Below are 25,950 nucleotides of genomic sequence, written 5' to 3' on the forward strand. Positions count from 1 at the left end.
AAATTATAGTAGGAACTTTAGCAATTATAGTTTCATGAGAGTATTAAAAATGAGCATAAAAAGTAGGTAAACTAAGGTGTGAAAAGGCATATTGAAAAATGTGGGGGTTTTTTTAACTCTCTTTTTTTCCTAAGAGAATGATTGTTGATGTCTTGCTGCCTTATCTGGTTAAAAGGTTAACCCAATTAGAAGCGTGAGTATAAACACAGATAACGGGCTGTGAGCTGGTCTTGTTCTCTGCTCTGGTGCTGTGCCTTGATGGGAACGACAGCTCTGACTTTTGTAGCAATAAAGGAATGTTAACTCATGTCTCCTGGAGCTCTTGTCAGTAGCCAGTGCTTTCCCAGCAATCATTTCAATATGTCTGATGTTAACAGAATAATAAATCTTTAATGGACCTTACCTAATCTGACTAACGAGTTGCACTAAATGGCAATACACTTGGGATAAAGTCACCAAAACTGCACTGAGAAGTGGTGCAGGATGAGGTGGAGAGTGGGTTTGTGAGGGAGTGGGGCAAAGTGAGGATTCTGAAAGAATCGTTTAGAATTTGCTTGGTGTTTAGATCCCACAGGGATCAGCTGAATGACTTAGAGGGAATGTTTGCTTCCTGCCACCTGTACCTTCTGCAGGGAATTGTGGCAGGTTCCATCATTCTCCATTTTTTACTGTGTGATACAAGGAAATTGTCTCTCTTTCTTTCTGCCTGTGATTTTTCACACTCATTTCCAGGTTTGGTTTCTTTTCTTTTTGGTTTGTTTGGTTGGTTGGTTTGTTTTGTTTTTCTGCCTGTTTTTAACCTCCATTTGAAAAAGGTTGTCTGTTTCTGCTGTAGCTGGATAAACACTATAATCCAACCTTGTGTTTGCCTCAACTGCTATCTGTATGGTAAGCATGAGTACACTTACACACACTCACCTGGACGGACTATTTTACCTAGCAGCACAAAATCTGACAAATTTGTGATTACAGGCTGCGAATTTAAAGAGATAGGAGATTATTATGTTTTTCTTCCACTGTGAAGTCCATGGCTTGCAGCAGAAATAGGCTAGAGTCTGGTGCCCTCTTGTGACTAGACTAAGCTCCTGGAAAAACATCATCCCGTGATTTAAAAGAAATCAGGACTGGAATTGCACTGGAAACATCAAGAAATGTATCCAAAACGAAAGCCATAAGTATAGAAAAGGGGAATTAACCTCTCAGAGTGATTTATGAAATGAAGCTTCTGCTGCGTGCTTTGGAATAAAGGCAGTAGACTCACAACCCATAGTTGATGTGTTGAACATTGCAGCTTTCCTAAAAGTTTTACTTCATGTGAGTGAATTAGATATGATACTGAATCATGGGAGAGTCAGGATTATACATGAGTATTGTTTTACATCACGGAAGAATATGTCCGAGCTACATGTTTACTTTTTTTTTTTTTTTTTTTTTTTTTTTTTAATAGAGATTTTTCTTCAAATTCTGGAAGTTTGAAGCATTTGTGTTCTGAAACTGTGGGCTAGCAAAACCCATTCAAATTCACACTTAGTTTTCCACAGACTTCATGGCAGGAGGGCTGGTTTCACAGCTTTGGTTTGACTTCAACTTAATGTTGGTTTATTTATAATGGTTTTCAGTGTCTTCAGAGAAAAAAAAATACTATTTTCTGGGATTTTTCCTTGTACAGTGTTATATCTCATCTTGTAATTTGTCTGAGAAGTAGTTCTAGTACTTATGGTAAGAAAACAGAAAGATAAATTTAAAGTATAATTTACAGGTTCTTCCCTCTCATGAGAGAGAAACATTTCTGGTCAGAAGAGGGAGTGACTCGTCCTTGAATAAAGCAAACAAGGTCCACTCAGCGTGTCATTATGGAAAGCCCCATGCTGAGTTGTACAATTACACATGCCTTTGAATTCTGCTTTTGTGAAGTACTGAAGTTGCCTGCTGACGTTTCATTTCCCATCAGATCTTTTCTATTATTATGTCACAGTTTGTCTTTATCGGCTTCACACCCCCGTGTACAGAGGAAGTTCCCCATTCATCCCCTTTGCTTGTTTCTGATAGAAACTTCAGATTTGTATTTCCCACAGTAACAGTTAAGAAAGCAAGAACTCAGTCATGCTCCTGAGTTCCCTTGTGATTTAATGTACATTTTTCTTCCTTTTTACACATTGCTGCATCCAGTGCTGAGCTGAATTTGAGCCTTGTGCATTTGTTGTCTTCACAGCTCTTACTGCAAGGGATGGAGTTAAATAGGTCATTCCATTGAGAGCTGTGGACTGTCCCTTTTCATAGGTCTTATTTTAGGAAAAATTTGAAAAGAATTAGAGGTAGATGGGAACTGTGTATGCAGCTAAATGGAAAATGACTGGATGTTTTTAATGCCTTCTCAAATGTTATCCAACATACTGTTGTCACCTATAATTGTCAAACATACAATAATAAAAACTACCTGTAGTGAGTAGTGTGAGCCCAGTCGTCTGGACTGTGTTTAAGACAGGCAAAAAACAACCCTTAATTAATCAGATATGTAAGTATCAGTGCTGCTGCCTCAGGTGTATCAGGCTCACACTGTCAGAAACCCATTCATGAAATCTGGTGCTAAGGATATGCTTTCCAAACCATGAAAATAGTGCCAGAAAGGGAAGAGCTTGAGAGGCAGTGTCCACAAGGATAGATCTCAAAGCATCAAAGATTTTAGAGATTATTAGTGGTGGCCTACTCTGTACAGAAGTTGCAACAGCAAAAGTCATTGCTCTCTCTGTCTGGAGAGGTGCTGTGAGCTTTGTGAGTGCTTGACCCTGAGTGTTTCTAGGCTGGAAGTCAACTTTGTGGTTCAGTAGTAGTCTTATCTTTTGGAAGCAACAAAACACCTCCAAACACCAAAATATCCCCGTGAGGAAAAATTCCCAGTGAAATCCCCAAGGATCTAGCCCCCATGTTCCCAGGATACTCAAAGTTAAAATGAAAGTCTGTTGGTTTTTGTTTGTTTGTTTGTTGTTTTTTTTTGATGTCCCAGCATAAATAGAAGTAAATAAAGTGCTTTGAATCTGACCCTGAAAGTTCTGGCTCGTTAGAATTTGTGCTGTGGTACCTTATATCTGCCTCCATGCCATTCTCTGTTCCATGAATATGCATATGACACGTCTGCTCACTCTTTCTAGTGTCTCCTGCAAGGGTTTGTGTTTTAAACCAAGAAAACAGTCAATGCTCAAGGGAAGAAGTGCCCCATCTTACAGATGGGAAACTGTGACACAGACTGCTGCATTTCTAAGTAGCTTTCTGAACATGCAGATATTTTCATACTTGCTCAGAGCATCTGCAACTTTAGGTTTACAAGGCTTTTCAGGACTTTGTCTATCATACAGTACCCTTTCCACACACTGTCTGTCTTCTTTTTGATTCTTCTCCTCCCTCAAGAAAATATTTCAAGACAGACCTTTGAAGATGCAGGGGATGCTTGGTGATCGTGGGCTGCAATGTCTGAGCCCTGTCACAGACTGAGGCTGCCAAACAGGATGGATCATTTCATGGGGTACTGAGAAGGCTTATTTTGAGGTTGCTTGTGTAGTTTATATTCATGTAATGTTCTGTGAAGCTCTTACCACATACCTTATTATCTCTCCACAGCAGACTTCCCATCTGTCTGCAAGGCTGGTTTTTTGCTTTGTTGTCTCTGAGCATTTCTTAAGTGATCTTAATTACAGCGATGAGACATAATGATTATAGAGTCCTGCTCTTTCTTACCAATTATTCATGATGGCAGCAACTAACCTCTAGTACCAGGATATTAGTATTAGTCTAATTCGGGATAACAGATTTCTTTTTTGATGATTCAGGTCACACTTGAGGAGTGCGTGTCATGAGGCCGCGCTGCATCCGGGCTGCAAACAGCCTGGGAAGCACCCTCTCCTGTGCCGAGGTTAATTGCGCAGGGGAAAGCAGGAGCGCGGCGGGATGCGGTTCCCCGGGAAGCACTGGGAGAGATAGAGGGCTGGTGGGTGTCACCTCTCTAGACACTACTTGCAGAACTGGGAGATCCAGCTGTGGGGTTACTGCCACCTGTATGCTTCCCTGCATGCCAGAGAGGTTTAAAAAAAGGATTGCATCTCTTTGATTCAGTGCTTTCCACCCTTGTTTGCTACCTGTAGTTTGTGCTGGTTTAAAAATAATACAGGTATTCCAAGCTATGAGGCACCTCTGGTGTCATTTCACTATAGAGACGATGTTTCCTAGAAGACCCATCCCACAGTGTGACCTGTAGGAAGACAACATGCTCACAAAGAAAATCTATTAAATTCCTGATGTTTTTTTGAAGCCTGGCTCTGAATTAGGTTTCATCAGTTACTACTCCACAGAAATTTAGCACTGGGTTGTACATGATTGCAGGGACTAAATCAGACCAGCTATTGGGTCACCAGCTGCAGATGAAACTTTGTCATTATTAGAGAGTGTGAGTTAATTTGTGTCCGGATTTGTCTGTTTTGTAGAACTATCCTCTTGAAGCAAAATTTAAGTTGACATGAAAGCATTTCTTAGACAGGGATGGAGTTTTATAAGTCAGTTACCCCAAATAATGACTTAAAAAATTGCAGTATTTAGAACTAACTTAAAACAGATGAATAAACAAAAAAAATGGGATATATTGTTTGCAAAAACTAGTTTGGCCAGCTCTAGTTCATCGCCAGAAATGATTCACTTCATGTTTCACAGTCATACTTAAAATAATCAGCAATCCACTTATCTTCCAGGTACATTATGAGTGTCTGAGACACATGTAAAATTAAAATGTTTTATTTATTAAGTAGCCCACTCTTCTCTAAGTCAAGTTACAGAAGTTATACCTGAGTGAATACTGAATATCAAAGAGAGTGACATTTTTAAATCTTCCCTGTTACACTGCTGAGAAACTTACCAGCCCTGAGACATATGTGCTGAGACGCGGCCGTCTAAAGATCAAATTGGGAAGCATGGCCTAGGTTTGGCTATAATTTTCCAGCTTAATCTGAGTTGAGGAAGTCAGAGGACAGATCTAAATAGCTGGGCTGGGAACTGTGAACCTGGTGTAGCAGGTGAACCTTACACTATGACTCGGTCCCTGCAGGCTGGCTGGTGCTATCCCTGCAGGAGGAAAGGATGGAAAGATCCGCACAATCAATCCCCCCTTAAGATCTGCTCTGACCTGAGTAGTGTCCATTGCTGTGTCTCTAACAAGTGTTCTAGTGCTGAGATCTGTCCTTTGCCATATGGGACAGTCAGGTATTGTGTGACAAAAAAGACTGCCTGCTTCAATTTATCACATGAGAAACACTGCATTTATCTGATGAGATATCTTAACAATGTGGAAATAGCATTTCTTGATGTCTTCACTCAGACACAGAGCTGCTTTTCCATTCATCCAAAAAAGTCACAGAATCACAGAATATTAGGGGAAGAGACCTCTGAAGATTATCGAGTCCAACTCCCCTGCCAGAGCAGGAGAAAAAGGAAAAGGAAAAGAAAAAGGAAAAGGAAAAGGAAAAGGAAAAGGAAAAGGAAAAGGAAAAGGAAAAGGAAAAGGAAAAGGAAAAGGAAAAGGAAAAGGAAAAGGAAAAGGAAAAGGAAAAGGAAAAGGAAAAGGAAAAGGAAAAGGAAAAGGAAAAGGAAAAGGAAAAGGAAAAGGAAAAGGAAAAGGAAAAGGAAAAGGAAAAGGAAAAGGAAAAGGAAAAGGAAAAAAAGAAAAGAAAAGAAAAGAAAAGAAAAGAAAAGAAAAGAAAAGAAAAGAAAAGAAAAGAAAAGAAAAGAAAAGAAAAGAAAAGAAAAGAAAAGAAAAGAAAAGAAAAGAAAAGAAAAGAAAAGAAAAGAAAAGAAAAGAAAAGAAAAGAAAAGAAAAGAAAAGAAAAGAAAAGAAAAGAAAAGAAAAGAAAAGAAAAGAAAAGAAAAGAAAAGAAAAGAAAAGAAAAGAAAAGAAAAGAAAAGAAAAGAAAAGAAAAGAAAAGAAAAGAAAAGAAAAGAAAAGAAAAGAAAAGAAAAGAAAAGAAAAGAAAAGAAAAGAAAAGAAAAGAAAAGAAAAGAAAAGAAAGAAAGAAAAGAAAAGAAAAGAAAAGAAAGAAAGAAAAGAAAAGAAAAGAAAAGAAAGAAAGAAAAGAAAAGAAAAGAAAAGAAAAGAAAAGAAAAGAAAAGAAAAGAAAAGAAAAGAAAAGAAAAGAAAAGAAAAGAAAAGAAAAGAAAAGAAAAGAAAAGAAAAGAAAAGAAAAGAAAAGAAAAGAAAAGAAAAGAAAAGAAAAGAAAAGAAAAGAAAAGAAAAGAAAAGAAAAGAAAAGAAAAGAAAAGAAAAGAAAAGAAAAGAAAAGAAAAGAAAAGAAAAGAAAAGAAAAGAAAAGAAGAAGTCAGGATTTGCAGTTTTCCTGTATGGTTATATTGCTTGGTACCTGGTCTCTAATCCCTTTGGTAATCTGTCACAGGGTATTTTAGTTTGGAAAGCACTCTGAAAATCATCTAGATCATCTTCAAAGTTAGATCAGGCTGCTCAGGGCTTTGTCACCCTAAGGCTTTTATTTCAGAGTGCATCTGAACAAGGAGCTCTAAGGATTTTCATTAAAAGAAAGTGTGTAAGGATGTAGTAATTTACAACAGCAAGTAAATTAAGCAAGGTAAAAGGCTTACAAATGTCACGTCAGACTCTGCTAATCCCTATCGCGTGCACCATCAGCACTGGGCAGCAATATTGGTTGCTCTAGAGAGACTCATGTTTTATCAGAGGAAACACATCAGAGAGATTTCAAAACTCAACAAGGTCAGTATCTAGTTTGCATCCGTTTCTATCTGTTCAGAAGTCTGCATCTTTGGTCTCTTCTAAGTTCACTGCTGTTACTTGTCAGAGTTTTACATTTAGACTATGAAAATCCTGAGGTTGGGGCCATTTGCATATGTGTTTTCAGAGATTAATCACTGATGCTCTGGCTGACTGGGCTGTTGGTTTTTTTAGTAATGGGAAGTTTGTTTTTCAGCAAAGCTGCAGATGTTCAGCACTTTGCAGAGCTCTCCTTGATACCTTAGAGAGTTTGATCTATGGGATGAATCTGAAAATGCAAAAACTCAAGTTTGTTACTTAGCATCACAAGAGAATTTCACATTTTTCAAAGAAGCAGTCTCCTATTCAGTTCAGTATTACGTGAACTGCTTTTGAAGACACAAACATTAAATAGGGAGATGCTAGAGGAGTCGTTAAATAATACACAAATTAAATAGGTCATAAATACAATAACTTGAGGAAATGCCACTTTAGCACAATGCTTCTTTGCAAAAATGTATAAGAATAAAGCATAATATACAGAAATACCTAGGACAATTTTAAAACTTTAACAAGTATTGAATTTACATTAACATTGGCTAATGCTAGTTCAATTCAGAAATGTGAATATCAATAACAATTTTAAAATATTACAGAAATGCAACATTACAAATGAAACAGAATGACATTATGAAACACTTCACAAACTTGTACTCAAATAAACATTCGACTGATTAATGATCTTTGTTTGTTTTACTTTGATTACAGAAAAAAGAAACTGTTTACGTCAATCTTGCCAGATTTGTGTCATTCTTATTTCTTCATTCCTGATCTGAAGGCACAGCAAACTGCCATCAATAATATATTCATAGCAGAAGTGGCAGCAGCAACGATGAAATCTTCCCCAGCATCATCTCATGTGTGTCCAAGGGAGTTCCCAGCTAGTGGGAGAAGGGATGGTGTTTGCACTGCCAGCCCTTCCTTGTCAGTGAGGCACTTAAATCTTGCACAGGCTCCTACACATGAGAAGTTGGACCAGTACCAAAAGGAAAGTGTTAAGTTAGTCCAAAATGAAACCCAAGTTCAACAAATGTCCAGAAATGGCATAAAAACAGTCCACAACACCACTCAGAAAACTGTATTTTTTTTCTACATACTTCAGTGCATTCTACATTTAACTCCAAAACAAGTAAAATTTACTAATTGTAAAATGTCAAGCATTGTAAATTTTAAGAATTTCAGGATAGGGCATGATCTTGACTAATTCAGTAGAAGTACAGTTAGTCTGTGTTATCAGGCCACTGTTTTACCTTAATTCTCCCCGGAATGTGCAGGGTAGATAAAGCTGAATATTGAAGTGTTAGGAACATTTTCAAGGCACCCGTTGAAAGACTTCGTCATTTTTAATATTTTCCACTGGTTAACCACAAATGTTAACAACGGTGTATGTGTATGAGCGTCTGAGCATGTACCTCCTCAAGAATTAACAATTTCAACTGTAACAATGGGTCCTGCATTGTTCTCCTCAGCGGGGATTTTTGTTGTCCATCTCAGAAGATAAAACTAGTTCTGAATTTATATGAGTAAAAGAGCCATTCCGCTTTTAAGATTTGAATTTGAGTCAAAGTAAATTACTTGGTTTATTCCACATGTCCTTAGCAAAGCAATATATTCACCAGTGATACTGATGGACAAACTTTATTGTAGGAGATGAACAGAAATAAGAATCATCGCCCCTGTAGCCTTCTCAAGGAGTTGCTTGCCCATGCACTGTGACAAACATTTTTACAGATGTGAGCATGTAAATACTTGTGTGCTACAGTCTGCAGCCCACAGCTGGTGCTGGGAACTTCTGATTTGTGTCAGCAGCTCACTGCTAGCTGCTACCTTCTTGCTCTTTGCCACTATTACTAGTCTTCTGAGTGTCCCTGGAATCTGGCATTTCTAAGTTCTCTTTTTGTAGCCCTCCTTCCTGTGACACTTTTGTTGTTTTCAATTTTAGACTTTCAGTCTTGTGATTAATGGATGAATTCAGCCTGGATGAGTTCAATCTCCATCTTCTCATACTCCTACAAAAATCTTTTCTGACGTTTTCACTAACCAGCACGTAGATGATTGGATCAGCAACGCTGTTTGCAGTGGCTAAACACAGAAACACTGTAAAAATTGAATAGACATCTTTTTCAAATGGACATGAGCAATTTTGATAAAGCATAAAGTATATGGATCTTGTTATGAGTACCACATGGTAAGGAGCAAAGCAGATCAGGAAAATTACAATAATGGCAATAGCCAAATACTTCACTTTGGCTTTTTGGTGACACGTCAAGATTTTGCTTGGTTTTGTACTTTGGAAAATCTTGTAGTTTGTGAAAATGAGGGTTGTGAAAGGTATGGCAAATCCAAATAGGAATCTGGCAAAGCTGAAAGAAGCCAATTTTATGTCAAGGGGAAAAGTCTCAAAGCAGGTCCTGTTATTCACTGGATCTTCCATACCAAATACTGGAGCATGGATTATTGCAACCACAGCAAAGAGAAAACACACTATGATTATTGCTTTTTTCTGTCCTCTTCTCCCCCTTGATTCCAGAGCATACACCAGTGCCACGTAACGATCCACAGAAATGCAGCACAGAAGTAGAATGCTGATGTATATGTTGCAGAAGAAGATGAATCCTGTTATTCTGCAAGCCGTTACACCCATATTCCACTGGTGCTCATTTTGCACATAGATAATCCAGAGAGGCAAAGTGCTTAAATACATCAGCTCACACAATGATAAACTGAAAATGTAGATGGCAATTACTTTATTCCTTTGGATTTGTACAAATGTAAGCACGGAAGTTACGCAATTTGCTGGAATGCCTATGGCAAAAACGATGCTGTAAACAGCAACCAGGAGTGTCTTGCTGTCTTTGTAGGGCATACCTGTGCAAGTGGAGCTATTATTTGCGTCTGTACAATCATCCATTATTCTTTTTCCAGCTGGTGTTCCCTGAGAATGAGTAAACAAGGTGGAAAGTTAGCATGTGCATCACTTAAAAATGTGTCAGTAAAGGTTATGGTCCCATAGGTGCCAACAGGACATGTCAGGGGAACAAGTGAGATCATAGTATCATAGAATGGTTTGAGTTGGAAGGGACCTTAAAGATCATCTAGTTCCAACCCCCACTGCATGTGCAGGGACACCTCCTACTAGACCAGGTTGCTCAATGCCCATTCAACATGGCCTTTAACACTTCCAGGGAGGGGACATCCACAAGAAAATTAAGGACAGTAGTCTTAAATTTAATAATAATAATAATAACAATAATAATAATAGTCATTAGTATTATTATTTGTTCATACTATTAATAAATAATAATAATAATAATTATTATTATTATTATTTCAGAATTAGTAACAAGACTGCAAACAGTAAAGATTTCAGAGAAAAACTTCCAAAAGAACCATTTATGGTCAGTCAGATGGGGAAATAATCTGAAGTGGGTAGTGGTTGTCTCAGGGACTATCCCACACATGGGAATGGGAATCTGGCCACTGGTCTGTGCCTCCACACTGTATTACAACATAGTGGTTTAGAACTAGCTAATTGATACTTCCCTCCTCCCTCCTTTTAATTAATAACTGCATCTGAAGAATATAAACTTGCAGTGCTATGTAACACCCGTGATAACAAGCTAGTGAAACTGCTTACAACAACAATTTGGATGTCTCTGTGAAACAACGGTAAAAAAGGGCAGTTAGAGGAAGTGAACAAGGTCAGAGAGAAGAATATACACATATTTAAGAAATGAAGGTGAAGAAAATTAGTGGTCTTTGAACAGGAGTGGTGACAAAACCCTCCACCTTTCTGAGATAACCATAAACATGAGCAGACCTGGCATTTGGTCAGTGCTAAGTAGTACTGGGAGAATAATTTCTTGCAAAATCATGTGATGATTTCCATGCAGAAATTTTCTCCAGGTGAAGAGAGGAATAAGGAGGTGTATGTGCCCTTAAGAATTGCACATTGCTGCATTTATGAGTTGAAGATGTCCACTGAACAACATCCTTGATAAAAAAAAGGTCTTGTCTGGCCTTGTCTTCTGGTCATTCTGTTATGGGGTAGACACCTGCTCCAGGAAACAGCCAAACTCCACAAGGAGTGTGTTCACAGAGACTGAGTTCCTTCAGACAGAGGAGGGGGATGAGCTTTTCTGGTCCCCAGTGTCTGTGATAAATGTATTTAATCTCAAGTTCATGCAGGGAGGAAGGCAGCTTTTAGCAGCCTCACAACATTTATTTGTTGCTTGTTTGGGTCCTTGTCAAGCAGATCAAGTCTGTTCCCAGTGCAATGGGATTGTCTTCTGCATCTCTGGGTGGGCCATTGCTTTCCCTCTGTGTGGGCAAGAACAATCCCTGGAATGGCACAAGGAGCTCCACCTTGAGTGCCTGACAGCCTACCTGTCATTCAAGATCCCTACAGCTTGAAGGGGAATCAGGTCCCCTGACTCAGTTTAGTTACCAGATGATGAGAACAGTATGAGAAAATGGACACAGGTTGCCTTAGCCTGCAAGATCCTCACAGCAGCACAGTGCTAGCCTCAGCCATGACCACCGAGAGAGCATCTCCTGGCCCATGCCATGTTCATTTCTATCAAGCACCTCAACTCAGTCAGAGCTTGCTCAGTGACAGCAGCTTCTGAGTGAAGATGTCCTGGCAAGCGAGCAGGTGGGGCAGAGGCAGTGGTACATGCCATCCCCACCCCTCTTGGCTGTGTAAGCTCTTCCCTGGCATGAGGATGCCGGAACTGAAAAAGTGCTACGTGAGTGGAAGAAGCACAGTCTGGAGCCCATGACCATGCTCTGCAACTACCTTCCCCTTCCTGCTGTGGAAAACCGTGCTCAGCTCACGTGCTGACACCACGGTGGGGGTTACCAGTGGCTGCCAGGCTCCTTGGGTCAAAGTCTCTTGCCAGAGGGCCACATCCCTTCCTGAGAATCAGACTTGAGTCCAGTGGGTGTCAAGAAACCCCCTCAAGGGGGATCTGAAGTTTCCTTCAGTTCCAAGCTTCCCACCTTATGAATGACTGGAGAAGAAGTACCCGGCGGGGCTGTCACAAGGTGACTGTGTGGGAGGGCGTAGTTACTACCCTTCTTTCCTGGCAGTGAAAGTGTACTGGTAGCTGGTGTTAACTTAGAAAAACTACGGTTGTGATAAAAACTGATAGTGAGTTGATTTTTTTGCTTCCTCTAGGTATCTGCCACTCTTGGGGAATGAGGTGGCGTTTTCTCAGGGCCACTTACTGTGCCACTGTGTAGAGGGGATTAAAAGCAATGCTTGGCTTCAGGGTCAGCAGCAGTTCTGTGCCCAGACCTCACCTGAGATGTAGCACAGGAGACCTTGTCCTTGACTCAGATGGGTCTGACCAGTGCGAGAGCTGCTGTGCACCTGCACACCATAGAGCAACACTGGAGACCCCCCTTCTAAAGTGAAGCCCATCAAGTAAATGCAACTTCTGTGTGAGGGCGATGGCAGCAGCCGAGGTGGGGACATGGGGACGTCTCATGCCACCTCAGTTACTCCACAGTTGTCTACCCACGTGCCTGTATAAAAAAAAACAACCTTGAAGTGTGGTTGAATGCGTGCTCTCCTCCCTTCCCTCTGGGTTTGCACACTTGTCTTGACCCTGTGTTTGTCTGAATCTTCTCCTTTGTGAGCTGCCTACGCCTGCTTGCTCATGCGATGCACCTTTCCCTCAGAGGTGCCTGTCCCACCAGCGAGCCCCAGCAGTGGTGCAGGGCAGGAAGGAAGTGGTAGAAGAGTTATTCTGTAGGTGCATGGTTCCCAGTATTTCTTTCTCTCACCTCCTCCCTTCCTGGTCTGCTCCAAGTCTCCTTCCCCTGCTTGGTACTCATAAGGGAGCCTCAGGAAGGAGACACCTGTAACTTTTTAAGTGGCCTGCAAGCAAGGGACATACATTTTTTTCTTGGCTTTTGGCATATGGCCTAAGCCACAGGGACTGAGAGTGAGCTAAGGAGACCTTCACCTTTAATGACTGTCAGCTGCTTAGCACAAAGCCTCAACTGGCAAAGTGCAGTCATAGGCATGAATTTACACTTCTAGAGAAAAAATGTGCTGAATGCCTCTCCTGAAGGTCTGGCCTGTCAACTCAGGAGCCTGGATCCTTCCCAGCTTTAATGGTTTACTTCTCAGCCCATCAGGAAGGAGGAGAGGTCAACATCCCTTTGCTTCCCTCCCTCCTCTTCCCTTTGCTCTCTGCTCTGTCATGGGAAGAATCTTCTGGCCTGGCCCTTGAATTCAGCCCAAGTTCTGAGCTTCACTTATCTCTGCTTAACTCTCCAGGCCTGCAGAGGGGTTTCCTCCTTAAACTGAAGGTCAGAAAGCAGCACTTAGCAGACAGTTTATGAAATTTCTCCCTCTGTAACTGAATGCATATTTTTATCCTCTTCTCAGGCCTTTAGGGTTTTCTGTTTTGATACATGGCCCAGCCTAGAAGAGTCACAGTTCTTTCTTCTTTGGTGGCTGGGCTGTGATAGATGGATCCCCACATCTCTCAAATGTAGCATTCCTAACTGTGCTGCTTTATGGAAAGAGGCAGCTGGTTACCTGTGAGCATTTTGATGTTGTCCCACACTGGTGCAGGACTGGAGCAGGCTATTCTCCATCTCAGATATTAATTCAAATATAAAATATTATCAATCAAACAGTGGAGAAAAACATAAACCCTTTCAGGGTTCATTTTCTGCTAATATTTGTGATGAGCAATTTTAGTGATGGAAACATTGGTTGGAACAGCAGAACTTGAGAGACTTATCACATATAGCAATTTTCAAGCATTCATAAAGGGTCAAACATAGTTGTGTTGCCATGGATGAGTGATATTCAAGACCATGTTTGTGAGGGGCAAACTGTTTCAATGCATTAGCTTTCTTAGCTACCCTGTAGCTTCCACTTGAGCAGAGGATGTCCAAAGTATCTGTTCTCACCTTCCTGTGCCCTATCCTGTTCTGCTAGGCTTCAGTGACTAGTACTAGGTGTTACATCAGGTCGTGGGTGTATTTTGCATCAACATGACAATGTATATTTAGCAGCACTCTGAGCTCTTACTCTGTGGGACATAAACTGCATGAAAACCGCAGTCAACACGTGCATAGTTTTCACCTTCAAGATGTGCAAAACATCTCATCTTCCAGGACAGAGACATCACCTCTGGCTCAGGAAGCACCTGAGCACCAATCACTGGAAGATGGAGTAATCCACTAAGGAAGATTTGCTGTGTGTCTGCTGTGTATTTACACTCTTCCCTGGACATCTGCTCTTGTCCTAGGTTATAGCCACAATATTGGGGTAGGCAGATCTTGCATTTCTAACATTGTTATTACATGCTCCTAAAATGGAGTGTCTACATGCTCTAATATGGTGAAACCTTAGGGAGATAAAATCCTGGAAAAGGGCAGGTCACCTGCAAAAATGGTTGTGGATGGAAGAGGCATGACAGACATTTTCTTGCTGTGGTGAGGAAGCAGCAGAAGTTGCTGCAGACCCACCCAACAGGGCTGTGAAGCCTAATCTAGATTGACTGCCCTTTCCTCACCTTCCCTGAGATGCAGTGCACCTTGTATTCCTCATGACATGTGGCCAGGACTTACCAGGAGCAATGGAAAGGCGGCTCTTTCTTAGGCTTTCCTAGAAAGCGGAAGATTTCAAATACTGAAGTGGTGTCTAGTCTGGCAGGAACCAAAGCTTTGTTCTGCTGTGCAGGAGAGCCTGTGTGATGGTCATTTGTCCTCTCCCCTGCCCAGCCTCAGGGAGCACTGAACTATCCTACAAAGCTGCCCTACACAGTTCAAGGGAGGCGAGATCTGGAACTTAGGATGCTGTGAGGATGTGGTTTCACATCACAGCCATGCCAGAATAAACACCCTGGTTGTCACCTTCTTCTCTCTCTGCCTTGTCCCTGACCAGTAGGTTCCTGACCCTGTCATGAACATGCACACAGTGGTAGAGCCAGCAGAAAACTTGTCCCCATTTTGTATCTGGGTCAGCTGTCCACCCGTCAACCTTTCTGAAGTGGTGACCAGGGTCAAAGCAGCAACAGGGCTGGCACAAGAGAATAAGCAATCAGTAGCACGTGGCCAGGAGTGGAGCAGCAAAAGGCAGGTGGAAGGAGAGTCGTACTGAGAACAGCTTTGCCGTGGTGTTAGTAGCAGCCTCCATCAGCCTGCAGAGGCATTGGTGATCTCTGCTGACTAGGGCTCTTTGCAAACGAGCTACTCAGCCAGGCACATTCTCTGTGGATGCCTCAAGTCCTTTGGATAAGCAGTGCATCTGGCTGTTTGGGTCGTGTGGAGGTGGACAGCAGCTCTAACCACATCACTCTCTTCAATTCTTTTCCTTGAAAGCACAACTTTTAAGCCCTGAAAAGTGTGTGGAATTTTGTGAGCATGTCAGCTTAGAGGTTACTCCCTCAGAGTAAAGGTGTTCCCCGGAGCCTGGCCCTGAATGAAGCAGAAAGGGGTCCTGGGAGGTGCTGAGACTTGACTGGGGGCTCCTACTGCTCATTCAGGCCAATTGTATTAATATTTGTTCTTCCCTCTTGGGACTGAAGTGCTTTTGCTAACACAAAGGTGTAAAGAGGGAAGTGAAAACAAGGGGGAAAGCAAAGGGCTTTTTTTTTTTTCTTTATTTGTCTGTGAGCTACTGATGTAAAACTGTTTCAATTTCCAACAGAGAAGTTGGAGTGATAAAAATAGCCCATATTAGGAAAAGTGAAAAAGTTCAGATACAATTACAGTGAAGAAGGGAGAAGACAAAAAAAAAGCACAGTAGTTGAATAAAGCATTGGTTGAAAGTCTTTGGGTTAATTCACCAGAGATACAGAGGAATAGAAGAGAAAAAAACAACACACTGAAATACATAACATGAGTACAATTAGATCACCAGAACACATTATTTATATGTTTTTAATTTAAAAATAATTTTGCAATTATCCTTCTATATGAAAGAATATTGTAAGAGCTGAGAATATTGAGGGGTTTATGTTGATATGAAGAATACTTTTTTTTTTAAAGCTATGCTGATAATGGTTAAGATGAAAACAGCCCATCCCTTCACATCTTCCTTCCTGCTCCCACTACTGGCAGCCTGTCTGTTTTAAAGCACAAATCCACCTTCAGTGAAACAGTTTTTCCTGAGGGGTTTTGTGTTCTTTCCTTAGTACCATTAACTATGAGATAAGATTTCTAATGTGGTGTCGGTCTTATGACTCAAATCTACTATCACATGACATCAGTTCCCAGATATGACAGATATGCCACCTACAAGACCCAGCACCAGTAATATCACTTCTAAACGTGGGCTTCTCTTTCTTATGCAGAACCTACATTGCGTCTCTCTAAGCTTTGAGAACTATTAAACTTTCCAGCTTTTGCCTGTTAATTTTAATAGAAACAGAAATTTATATGGATTATTTGATCTGATGTTCTTGAAAGCAGGAAAAAAGTCTGTGGTGTCTTTGGGGATAAAAATAGATTTAACCCATTTCGCAGAAGTCAGTGACCTGTTTATTTTTATTGTATTTTGTTATGGTTTGTTTTTTTTTTCCAATTAGTACTAAACAAATTAGTAAAAGAACTTGCTCCTCTGAATAAGTCTCAGCTACAAAGGAAAATCAGCAATGGCTCCTCTTAGTTGCCAAGCAGACTGAGTGTTTTTACTGATACACACAAGATAGTATGATTTTAAACTGTGTATTTTCAAATTTGAATTTATCAGTACATAAGTTTGAAACTATCTAGTTTCAACTCTCAAGTAGAGAAAAAAGGGTGTTTAAAGCTATGGGACTACACTGGGAATCCAGTCCAAGCACAACTCCATCTTAAATACCTGCCTCCTTCCTAGCTTGATCAGAAGGAAACCACTGTTGGGATTTGAATGCAGAGACAAATACACATCATATGAAGTAGCCTTAATGCCTAGTCAGGAAAAAAAAATCTCCACATGATTCCTGAAAGATGAAAGTAGCAAGGTTGTTTTTTTTTTATTTGCTAGATTCCTATTTGAGTTTTGCCCTTCTTTGCTGGCTCCCTGGCTACTGCAGCCATGGAGAAGACTTAAGAAAACAGGGAAGGCCTCTGAGCAGCCTTCTGGTGAACAAAGGCATGGCATATACTTTGTTTTGGTTACCAAATGTAGTCGTCTCATGTTCAGGCTGGAGCAGCTTGCTCCTGAGGGATTGTACCTTGTGGGAAGGACTCATGAAGGAAAGGTTCATGGAGGACTCTCTCCCATGGGAGGGATCCTATGGGGAAGCAAGGGAGGACTGCAAGGAATCCTTCTTCCTGAGGAGGCAGGAGCAGCAGGAACCCCCAGCCTGTGAACTGACTCTAAACCCCATCCCCATCCCCCTGTGGTGCTGGAGGGAAGGAGGGAGAGAAACCGGGAACAAAGTGATTTGGGCCCAGGAAGAAGGGAGGGCTGGGGTAACATATTTCAGCACTCCTCTTTGTGTTATCTGTGTCCTGTGTGCATTCCATCAGTGTGAAATTAAATTATTATTTTTCCCAAGTAAGGTCTATTTTGCCTGTGACTGTAATTGGTGAGTGAAATGCTCCCTGTCCTTTGTCTTGACCCACAAGCTTCTAGCTGACATTTGTCCTCCCCATCCCACGTGTGTGTGAGGGCTGGGGGAGAGAGCTGAGTGAGTGGCCATGAGGCCCATTCTTGGTTGTCAGGTGAGGCCCAAACCACGACAGCAGCGAAGAGAGAAATGTGCAAATGAAAGCTGCTACATGGTTTAAACACATCTTTCAACACATCTAGAAGTGGGTAAAACTACATGCGTGCCATACGGATTAGACAGAGGAAGTTCACAGATGAAAAGCAGACCCAAAATCCCCCACGAGCAGTGGGTTTTTTTCCCCAGTCTCATGGTTTGAAGGCCATGACTCATGATTTTGGGACTTTTGGACCTGAAAAAGTTTTCTCCCTAAGAGCATCAGAGTGGCTGTTGCAGGGCAGATTTACCAGCTTGTCTAGTAAAGGTCCCACAGCCAGAGGAATGGCTTCATGGCCAGGAGAACCATCAAGATCCCCAGAAATGCCATCATAAATTTGAAGCTGAACTGTAAAGCCCATGAATTCAAAAGGTTGAGGAAAACAGAGACTTTGAAGCAGAGCCAGTGAAAGTGAAGAGCCAAGAGCAGCCCCAAGACTGGCAAGTTCTGTGCTGCTGATTCACACCTTCCTCTACGCAGATCTTCACACACAAGACCAGCAGGCACTTGTGCTCGATGCCTCCCTAAAAGCTACCACAGCTTAACAGATAGCCTTGGCAGTGAGGGCTATTTAAATATGTTTTCTGTTACCTGAGTGGCTCATTTGGAATCCTAATTGGCTAGACTTTCTTGCTCACTCACGCTGGAACTATGATGTCTTGGAGGAAGGAGATGAGAGGAGGCATTCCCATGCACAGCTTCTCTGACCCACCTTGGGGTGCTCCTGGATGTCAAAAGCACAACAAAGTGCTGGTAGAGTTAACACTGAGGGCTTATGTATGGTCAAATATTACTCTAGACTCTCGAAAAAGCAGGCTGGCTTATTGAGGGAGCAGCTGTTCTAACAAGACAAGGAGGTCTGGCCATGCCAGCACCCTGCTACAGCTAAGCTTGTGCTCCTAACAGAGATGCTCTGTCACCATCTAGACTTTAGGATCAACCCAGCAGCTATTTATGGGCACCCTTCTCCTTATTCTGGGCATCAGCCATCCAAGCCTTCAAGCAGGAGACTCGGGTCAGGCCTCTGGCACCTTCAGTTAGAAACATAGTCACAGAAAAGCCTGTACTAGAACTATTTTCATCTCAGACTATCATGACTCAAAATCATCTCTGGGGCAGCAACTGTTCCATTGGAGTTGCTGGAGATTTTTGGACTGAGGCCACGCATCTTTTCACCCTTCAGTGAATGATGGCACGTGTGACATCTGGGCCAACGTAAAGGCCTTCAAGTCTATGAGTGAAAGACAACCACATCTAATCTGTGACCAAGAGAGAGGCTTGTTCCTGCTAGGAGGAGCATCATGTCCAGACGTGTGAACGTTCAACCTCATCACCTCTCAGGCAGGCAGGGTGATTGGCATGAGAACAGCATTTCTATGCCTACAGCTTGTGGTAGCCCTTAGCTGGTGCTCAGGACCTCTGTGCTCCTGGACCCACAGAGACTGTGAGGACCTTAGGCTTTATTGCTGCCACACATGAAGGCAGCAATGTTGTTACAGAGATGGGTGGAGGCATGTGTTTTAGTGACCATGCAGGTATCCTACCTTGTGGTAAGCTGCTTTGCTTGCTTGTAAATTGGCTGTGGGTTGTGGCTGGTCAATGGTGTTGTTTGTTTCTCTCTTTCAGTTTGGTTTTATTGGTGGAAAAGGGTTGTGTCTGACCAAAGGCTTGAGCCTGAGTGCTGATGTCCTGTCACTGCTGAGCCCTGTTCAGGTTCTGTCCTCCTTTCCTGACTTGGTCAGATCCTGCCAGCCTATCATCACCTTGATGTGTCTTTCCTTAGGTCTCTGCATTGCCATAGCTCACCCCTGCCTTTCACCATCCCACTGCTGCTTTTGCTGCCTCTGTTTTGAGTCCATAAGTGATTTTCAAACCTCTGCTGGCCTAGGACATCCACAAATGTAACTCACACCTCTTTCATTGTTCAAGTTCCCATGGAAACCAGAGGTTGCTGGCTCAGGGAACAAGTGTCCAGGCAGAACTGATGCCAAGCAGTGACACTTGCAGAGTATATTTGTTCATAACCAAACACATATCCTGATCAAAATCCCAAATTCACAAGCTTTTCCCCTTCCTGCACTGACACCTCCATTGCACTAGAGACAGTCACAGGGATCACAGGCTTTTCCTCCATCCCCAAAATATGATTGTCCCTTCCATCCATCTGAAATGTCCCAGTGCATCTTAGCTGTACTGAAAAGAGTGAGAGTAGACAGGATGGACACCTCTGCCAGTGGTAGGAAAATGCAAAGGTGGTGTTAAGCTTTGACCTTGTGACAATAGATTAACCCTGCCTGGTGGGTCTGTGTGGGACCTGATGTCACCTGGGAGCTGTGGCTGGTAGCATCATCAGTCCTAAAGGACTAAATGTTTTTCTGGGGAGCAAAAACATGCTGAAAATAATTTGGTGACCTGCCAGACTTGGGCTCACTGGCATATTGCTCATCACTGAGAAGTCTAGCTAATTTTCCCTGAATTTTTTCTTCTTTTGTCTAAAGTGAATGCATCTCAGCAGGTGGGATCTACAAAGCCTTGTGAAAACCACAGTGCCTTCTACATTTCAAGCAATTCTATTTTTAACAGAGCAGTTAAACACGATTTTTACAAGTGCTCAGAACTCAGACACCAATGTGTCCTCCTTTTCCATTTACCGTGAAACTCAATTTCTTTGTTCCTTCTTGTCCTATGATTCACTCTCAACCAATTGGAGAACTACTGCTTTCTTCTCTGCCATCTGGGTCACCTCCCACAGCTAGCTAGCTCACATAGCAGCAGCGGGGTTTTCCCCTTAAGACCTTAGTTATACCAGCAAAAACTGTGACACTCAGAGATTCTTCTTTACACCTACACATCTCTGATGTCTCTCTCAGCCCTTACATTCCCTCTCTGACATGCTCTACTGAAAGCAGGTGTAAGGATGATGGGATTTTTGCCAGTATAGTGAGACCCTTGAATACCTCTACCACTGTTAGAATCCCAGCATGGGAGGCAGGGCTAAGCAAAAATAGGGTCTTCCATATACATTGGCTGCAAGAGGGTTCAGTTTAAATCAATAATTTTCATAGAGTGAGGCACACCCCACTCAGGAGGCAATAATGTGTGGCACAGGGATGTGAGAAGATACTCTATCTGCTAAACCCTGCTTAAGTGGTTCTAGCTCCACACATGAGACATGCACAGCAGCCCTGAAGACAGAAGTAGTGTGGAGATGCCCAGATGTTTTTGCATAGGCAGCTGAGTCTGTGCAGGGACGGAAAAAGGGTAAAAAGAGAAAAAATAACCTCAGGTGAAAACGGGACAACACTAGTTTCAGCACTGAACTGCTCATTGCTAATTACACCCCACAGCACAACAGGTTTGCATTGAGTGTCAAGCAAGGGCAAGAAAAACCTGAGCTTGTGCTGAACTCAGGCCAGATGTAGAGGCACTAAGTCCCAGACAGCAGCCACAGAAACCTGTGCTCACATTGTCTCACACACTCCTCCAGCCACGTTCCTGTTGCACTGGGACCACAACTGCTATTGTGTGGGGTGGCACAACTGTCCTAACTGCAGCAATGCTGCTTTCCACTTCCTCACTCCTGGCTCTTTCCGGTGGGGGAACCACTGGCTTAGAACCGCTTTTCTAACATCTTGTGGACAAAAATAGAGGAGCCAGGCTAGGAGGGCAAAATTATTCTGCGCAAAGCTGTGAAATTTCCATTTCAGCTCTGAAGTGGGACTGAGCTTTGTCAGGGCAGCCTGAGACAGTTGAAACGCTGCCTTCGGGCACTTCTACTTTGACAGCAATGCTATTTGTGTGATCATGATGAGGCTGTAAGATCAATCTCTCCCAGAGAGCCATGGAAAATGCTGAACCTGAAAAAGCTGTCCGCACTTTCAGTTGGAATTCTGTTCAGAGCAAGTGCTCAATCCAACTTTGGGTATTTGCTTAAATGGAGTGCACAGGCCAGTGGAAAAGTCCTCAGAAGAAGATCAGCCTTTCCCATTGAGTGCTAAAGAGTAGAATAAATGGTGGGGGTTTTTTTCACCTCTTCTCCCCTCTATCTTCTTCCCCCAGTTACATTACTGGAAGTTAAGGAATCACTGGTTTAAAGGCAGCACCTAGTCAAAACAGGATTACAGGAAGGACAGGTTAAAACTAAGCCCAGATGCCCCTTGGTCTTTGGCAGAGTAGCAAACTCCATGTTAAAATTTCAAGAGAAGACAGCTATGATCTGCAGCATTTTCTATTGTGACATAAACCCAAGCAAATGGGGGAGGTAACAGCAAAATGAAAGCAACCAAGAAGACCCTCTGAGAAACTAAATTTGGGGAACAATTAATTTGGATCAAGTCAACAGGTCAGCCTGGCTCTGGAACGACATTTACCCATTGCTAAATCTTACTGGGTGTAGGAAAGATGTGCTCCAATCTCAAAGTAAAAGTAGGACCCTTTGAAATCTCAAAGAAAGGAACACCAAATTCTGCCCATCTCCCAGCATGGTGTGATTGCTGCTACCAACCTGTGACTTTATCACAAGACTTTTGGTCTACTTAAACCTGCAGCTGCTACACAAACTAACGGCTATGCTAAATGCAAGGGAGTGTCAGCTTTGATATAAAATGAAGGTGTTTGTTTTGCTGAGGAGTGCATTAAGCATGGTCAAAATATTTTTGCAATCTCAGAGAAACAAGTAAACTCCCAAAATATTTGACCAAAGAAAATCTTAACTCGATCTCCACATTCCTGAGAGCCAGAGATCAGCAGTACTGTGAAAATAAAAGATGGAGAAAAGGAAGAAATGTAGTGTGTCCAATTAGTCACTATAAACCAGTGGGTAAACGTAACAGTAAATGCCTGTCTTGCTTTTCCATCAGAGTGAGGCTGAGATAAAAGGCTGGATGTGAATTCTCCTTATGGTCTACCAAAAGAAGCCCAGCATTTGTGTTTCTAATGTAATTCTGTATTCATGACTTATGCTCTGCAGCAGTAGTTAAATCTAACCTCACAGCAACCTGGATCTTACCAAAATCCTTCTATCCTAATTATCATCTATCCCTAACCGGAGCAAAATTGTTTTGTAAGAGAGAAATATAGGGGTTTTTTTGTAGGAAATGGAATTCATAAGGAAGACAGATAGTGAAGACTTTATCAACTGCAATGAACTCAAATGAATACACCAAACAACACTTCATGGCTGTTGTATCACTCACAAGGAGATGTAGATCATGGAGAAACATCAACAGCATCTGCCTTTCTGAAGCACCAATGCACAGTACGGAGAAGCAGTAATCAAAGCAAAACAAAGCAAAATTCTGCTAGTTAGAAGTAATCCCTTGCCTCAGGGACAGAAATCACTTACTTCTTTTTTCCTCTGGCTTTTGCAAAGGAGGCGAAGTTCTCCAATTCGAGCTGTATTCACAGTCTGCTCTGTGAAAGGGGCAGGATGTTGATAATGATACCACCTACAGTCAGAAGTAAAGGCAAAATTACTTCATTACTCATTACCTCATCAGGCTCCCAAAGTGTGTCACTTCTAGTTAGCTACATGCTTGTAGACATGAAGGTGACTGGAAAATCCAGTTCTAACTTGAGGAAGTCATTGCAAAAAGGCATCACTGTAAAGTTTTTCCCCATATTTAAATGGAACTTCCTATGTTCCAACTTGTAACTGTTACCCCTTGTTCTGACACTGGGAACTACTGAGAAGAGCTTGCATCCATCTTTCTTGCACGCACCCTTAAGATATTTGTATACATTGATAAGGTCTCCCCTCAGCCTCCTCATTTCCAGGCTAAAGAGTCCCAGCTCCTTCAGCCTTTCCTCATAAGAGAGATGCTCCAGTCCCCCTATCATCTTCATTGCCCTCCTCTGGACTCTCTCCAGTAGTTCCCTGTCTCTCTTGAACTGTGAAGCCCAGAACTGGATGCAGTATTCCAGCTGTGGCTTCACCAGGGCAGAGTATAGCGGGAGAATTACCTCCCTCAACCTACTGGCCACACTCTTTTTCATGCAACCCAGGATTCCATTGACCTTCTTGGCAGCAAAAGCACAATGCTGGCTCATGGATAATTTACTGTCTATCTCTTAGGGACATGGTTTAGTGGTGGATTTGCCAGCATTGGGTTAATGGTTAGAATTGATTGTCTTAAAGGTCCTTGTCCTCTTCTGTGTAGATATCGAACTCAAAGGAAACCATGAAGAAGGATGCAAATGATATTTATGAGATGTCTGGAACTGATTTATCTGTGTAAATGACAATTCTTCATTCAGAGATGTTGGACAGAGAAGGGAAGACTGCTGTCTGTCCTGAAGAACTGGCAGTTTTGTGGAGACTGGTGAGCTCCCCTGTAGCACTTGTGATGTACCAGATCCTATTTGGTTGCAATCAACTTGCAGTTAAATGGCTGCCTGGTTATGGTCTCTGTGATGCTTACTTGCACTTTAGGATTTTCAGAGTCACATATGAATTTGCCAGCTAGATTTTATGGTAAAACATTGAAAATTGCATGGCCCTCCATATAGGAATGGAAGACAACCTGTTTCTGTGCCCAGGAATCTTCCAAATGGTCCTGAAAAACATTACTATTTAAAGCCACTGCTACTTTATGCTTCTCTCAGATATGGCCCAAATCAACATCACCCACAACCATTGCCCTAGCAAGCAGAAGACTGATGCCAAGAGTTCACATTGCAAGACACACATTTGCAACTCCTTGAAGTTGGGGTTTGGGTAGGAAAAAGGCAAATGTCTGGCTTGTCTTGTTACCTGACAGCACACTGAATGGCGACTGAGCTGCAGACCTGTCTGGGCAATGCAGCATGTACAGGATGGCAAGAAGCACTTCCTTAATGATAAAAGCAAGACAGTAAAGGGCTCAAGAGTCTCTCCAGGACAGCAATGGTCAAAGTGGAGCTAAGAAGTATTAAGGACTGAAGTCTGCTCAGCTCTGTGCCTCTCTGGCCAAGCACTCTACAAATCCTTCTGCACTGATACAACACAGAACTGTGCCTTTTAAGGAGCCTCTGTAGCTTGTGGTTCAAACCTGGTTTATCTGTGTCAGTGGCAGTAACATTGTTGATCTGGAACAGGGACAAAAGCCAGAGATGGTGTTTTTTGCAGTTCATATCAGGATCAACTGGATGAGCTCTGTGCTAAAACCAAAGGTCAGCTTCCTCCTAGCAGCCGCCTGCTTGCAGAGTCTCCTTCCCCTCACACTGCAGTGTATCTCTGCTCTGCTCTGGCAAGCAGGCCAGTTGGCTGGCAAAACCAGTGAGCTGAGCCTAGTACAGAGCTCACATGGATTTCTGGTTTCGCATGTATGTACATCCAGTTCTTAGCACCCAGTCTGCAGGTAATGCAGAAACCTCCTTGTTCTTATGCTGGAAATGAAACGCAGAAGTGTCAGCTTCTGAGATTTTTGATGCGTTGGCTTTTCTACATGTGATACATACTGTGCTATCACAGGCCAGGATGACATAGTCAGATTCCTTGTAGTTTGTCAGGTTCCACCAATGCCTTCAAAGGACATCTGTGTGTGAAAGTCCTCCTGCTTTTGATTTGCCTGTGTTTGTGAATTGTGTGTAGAAATTTGTTTGTCCTCCATTTTTGCTGATGTTGTGATGTGCTGTGTGCCTCAGGCATGGACATCCCTAAGTCAGGTGTGTGACTGATCGTTCCCTCATCAAGCAAAAGTATCTCACCCTGAAGAGAAAAGCCCTATCACGTTTGACAGTCCTACCCCTTCATGCACGGAGATGGATACATACCCTGGCAAGAGCTCCCTGGTATAGTGCAGCTGCTTTTCACACTGTGTGCCTTAGAAACCTTTGACTCCACTGACATCTCTGGGATGATGATAGATTCATCCTCTGTATGTCAGGAATAAAGAGGTGCCAGTCTGTGCCAGGTGATGTACAGAGCTGTGTGGAGCCCCTGGGAGCGCCCGCTGCCAGCCGCACACCCACAGCTGAGGCTGAGAGGAGGGAAAGTGCTACAGCAACAACCAATTTATTTCCACGCTTTGAACTCTGTCTCTGAACATGCATGTCCCCAGACATCCCAGCCCATCCATGTTCTCTTGTGCAGCTTGAGCTGCCAGAATCAATGGCAACCCAAGGCTGTATCAGTAGGCTTAGACAGCAGATGCTGATCATGGCCGGCAGCCCCGTGTTTGCAGCCTTTGGACGGGTATGTCTTTTAAATAAAACCTCCTCCTTATACTAGGAAACTATAACACCCACAGGGTTAGAAAGGTTACAGTTGTTAGTACCCTGGGGAGGAAGAGGGTGCAGTTGAAACAGTATGTGTTCCTATTTTTTTTAAAAACCCAAAGCAGCAGCAGTTGTGGGCAAACACCTGAAGTTGGTTTAACCTTAGCAAACCCACAGGGAAGAGCCAATTATACATCTATAACATGGTCTCCACT

At 42.4% G+C, this 25,950-nt stretch overlaps 1 protein-coding gene across 1 annotated transcript; it reads right to left on the reverse strand.

The window, feature by feature from the left end:
• Nucleotides 1-1,881: 1,881 nt before the first annotated feature.
• GPR132 (G protein-coupled receptor 132) lies at nt 1,882-9,728 on the reverse strand. The gene is made up of 2 exons (XM_010000689.1): nt 8,809-9,728; nt 1,882-1,936 (listed from the first exon to the last, which is right to left on the reverse strand). Exons 1-2 carry the CDS (start codon nt 9,726-9,728, stop codon nt 1,882-1,884), a joined length of 975 nt encoding a protein of 324 aa, XP_009998991.1.
• Between the last annotated feature and the right edge of the window lie 16,222 nt (nt 9,729-25,950).

This window comes from Chaetura pelagica, unplaced genomic scaffold, assembly GCF_000747805.2.
Source record: "Chaetura pelagica isolate M959 unplaced genomic scaffold, ChaPel_1.0 scaffold36, whole genome shotgun sequence".
NCBI classification, from domain to species: domain Eukaryota; kingdom Metazoa; phylum Chordata; class Aves; order Apodiformes; family Apodidae; genus Chaetura; species Chaetura pelagica.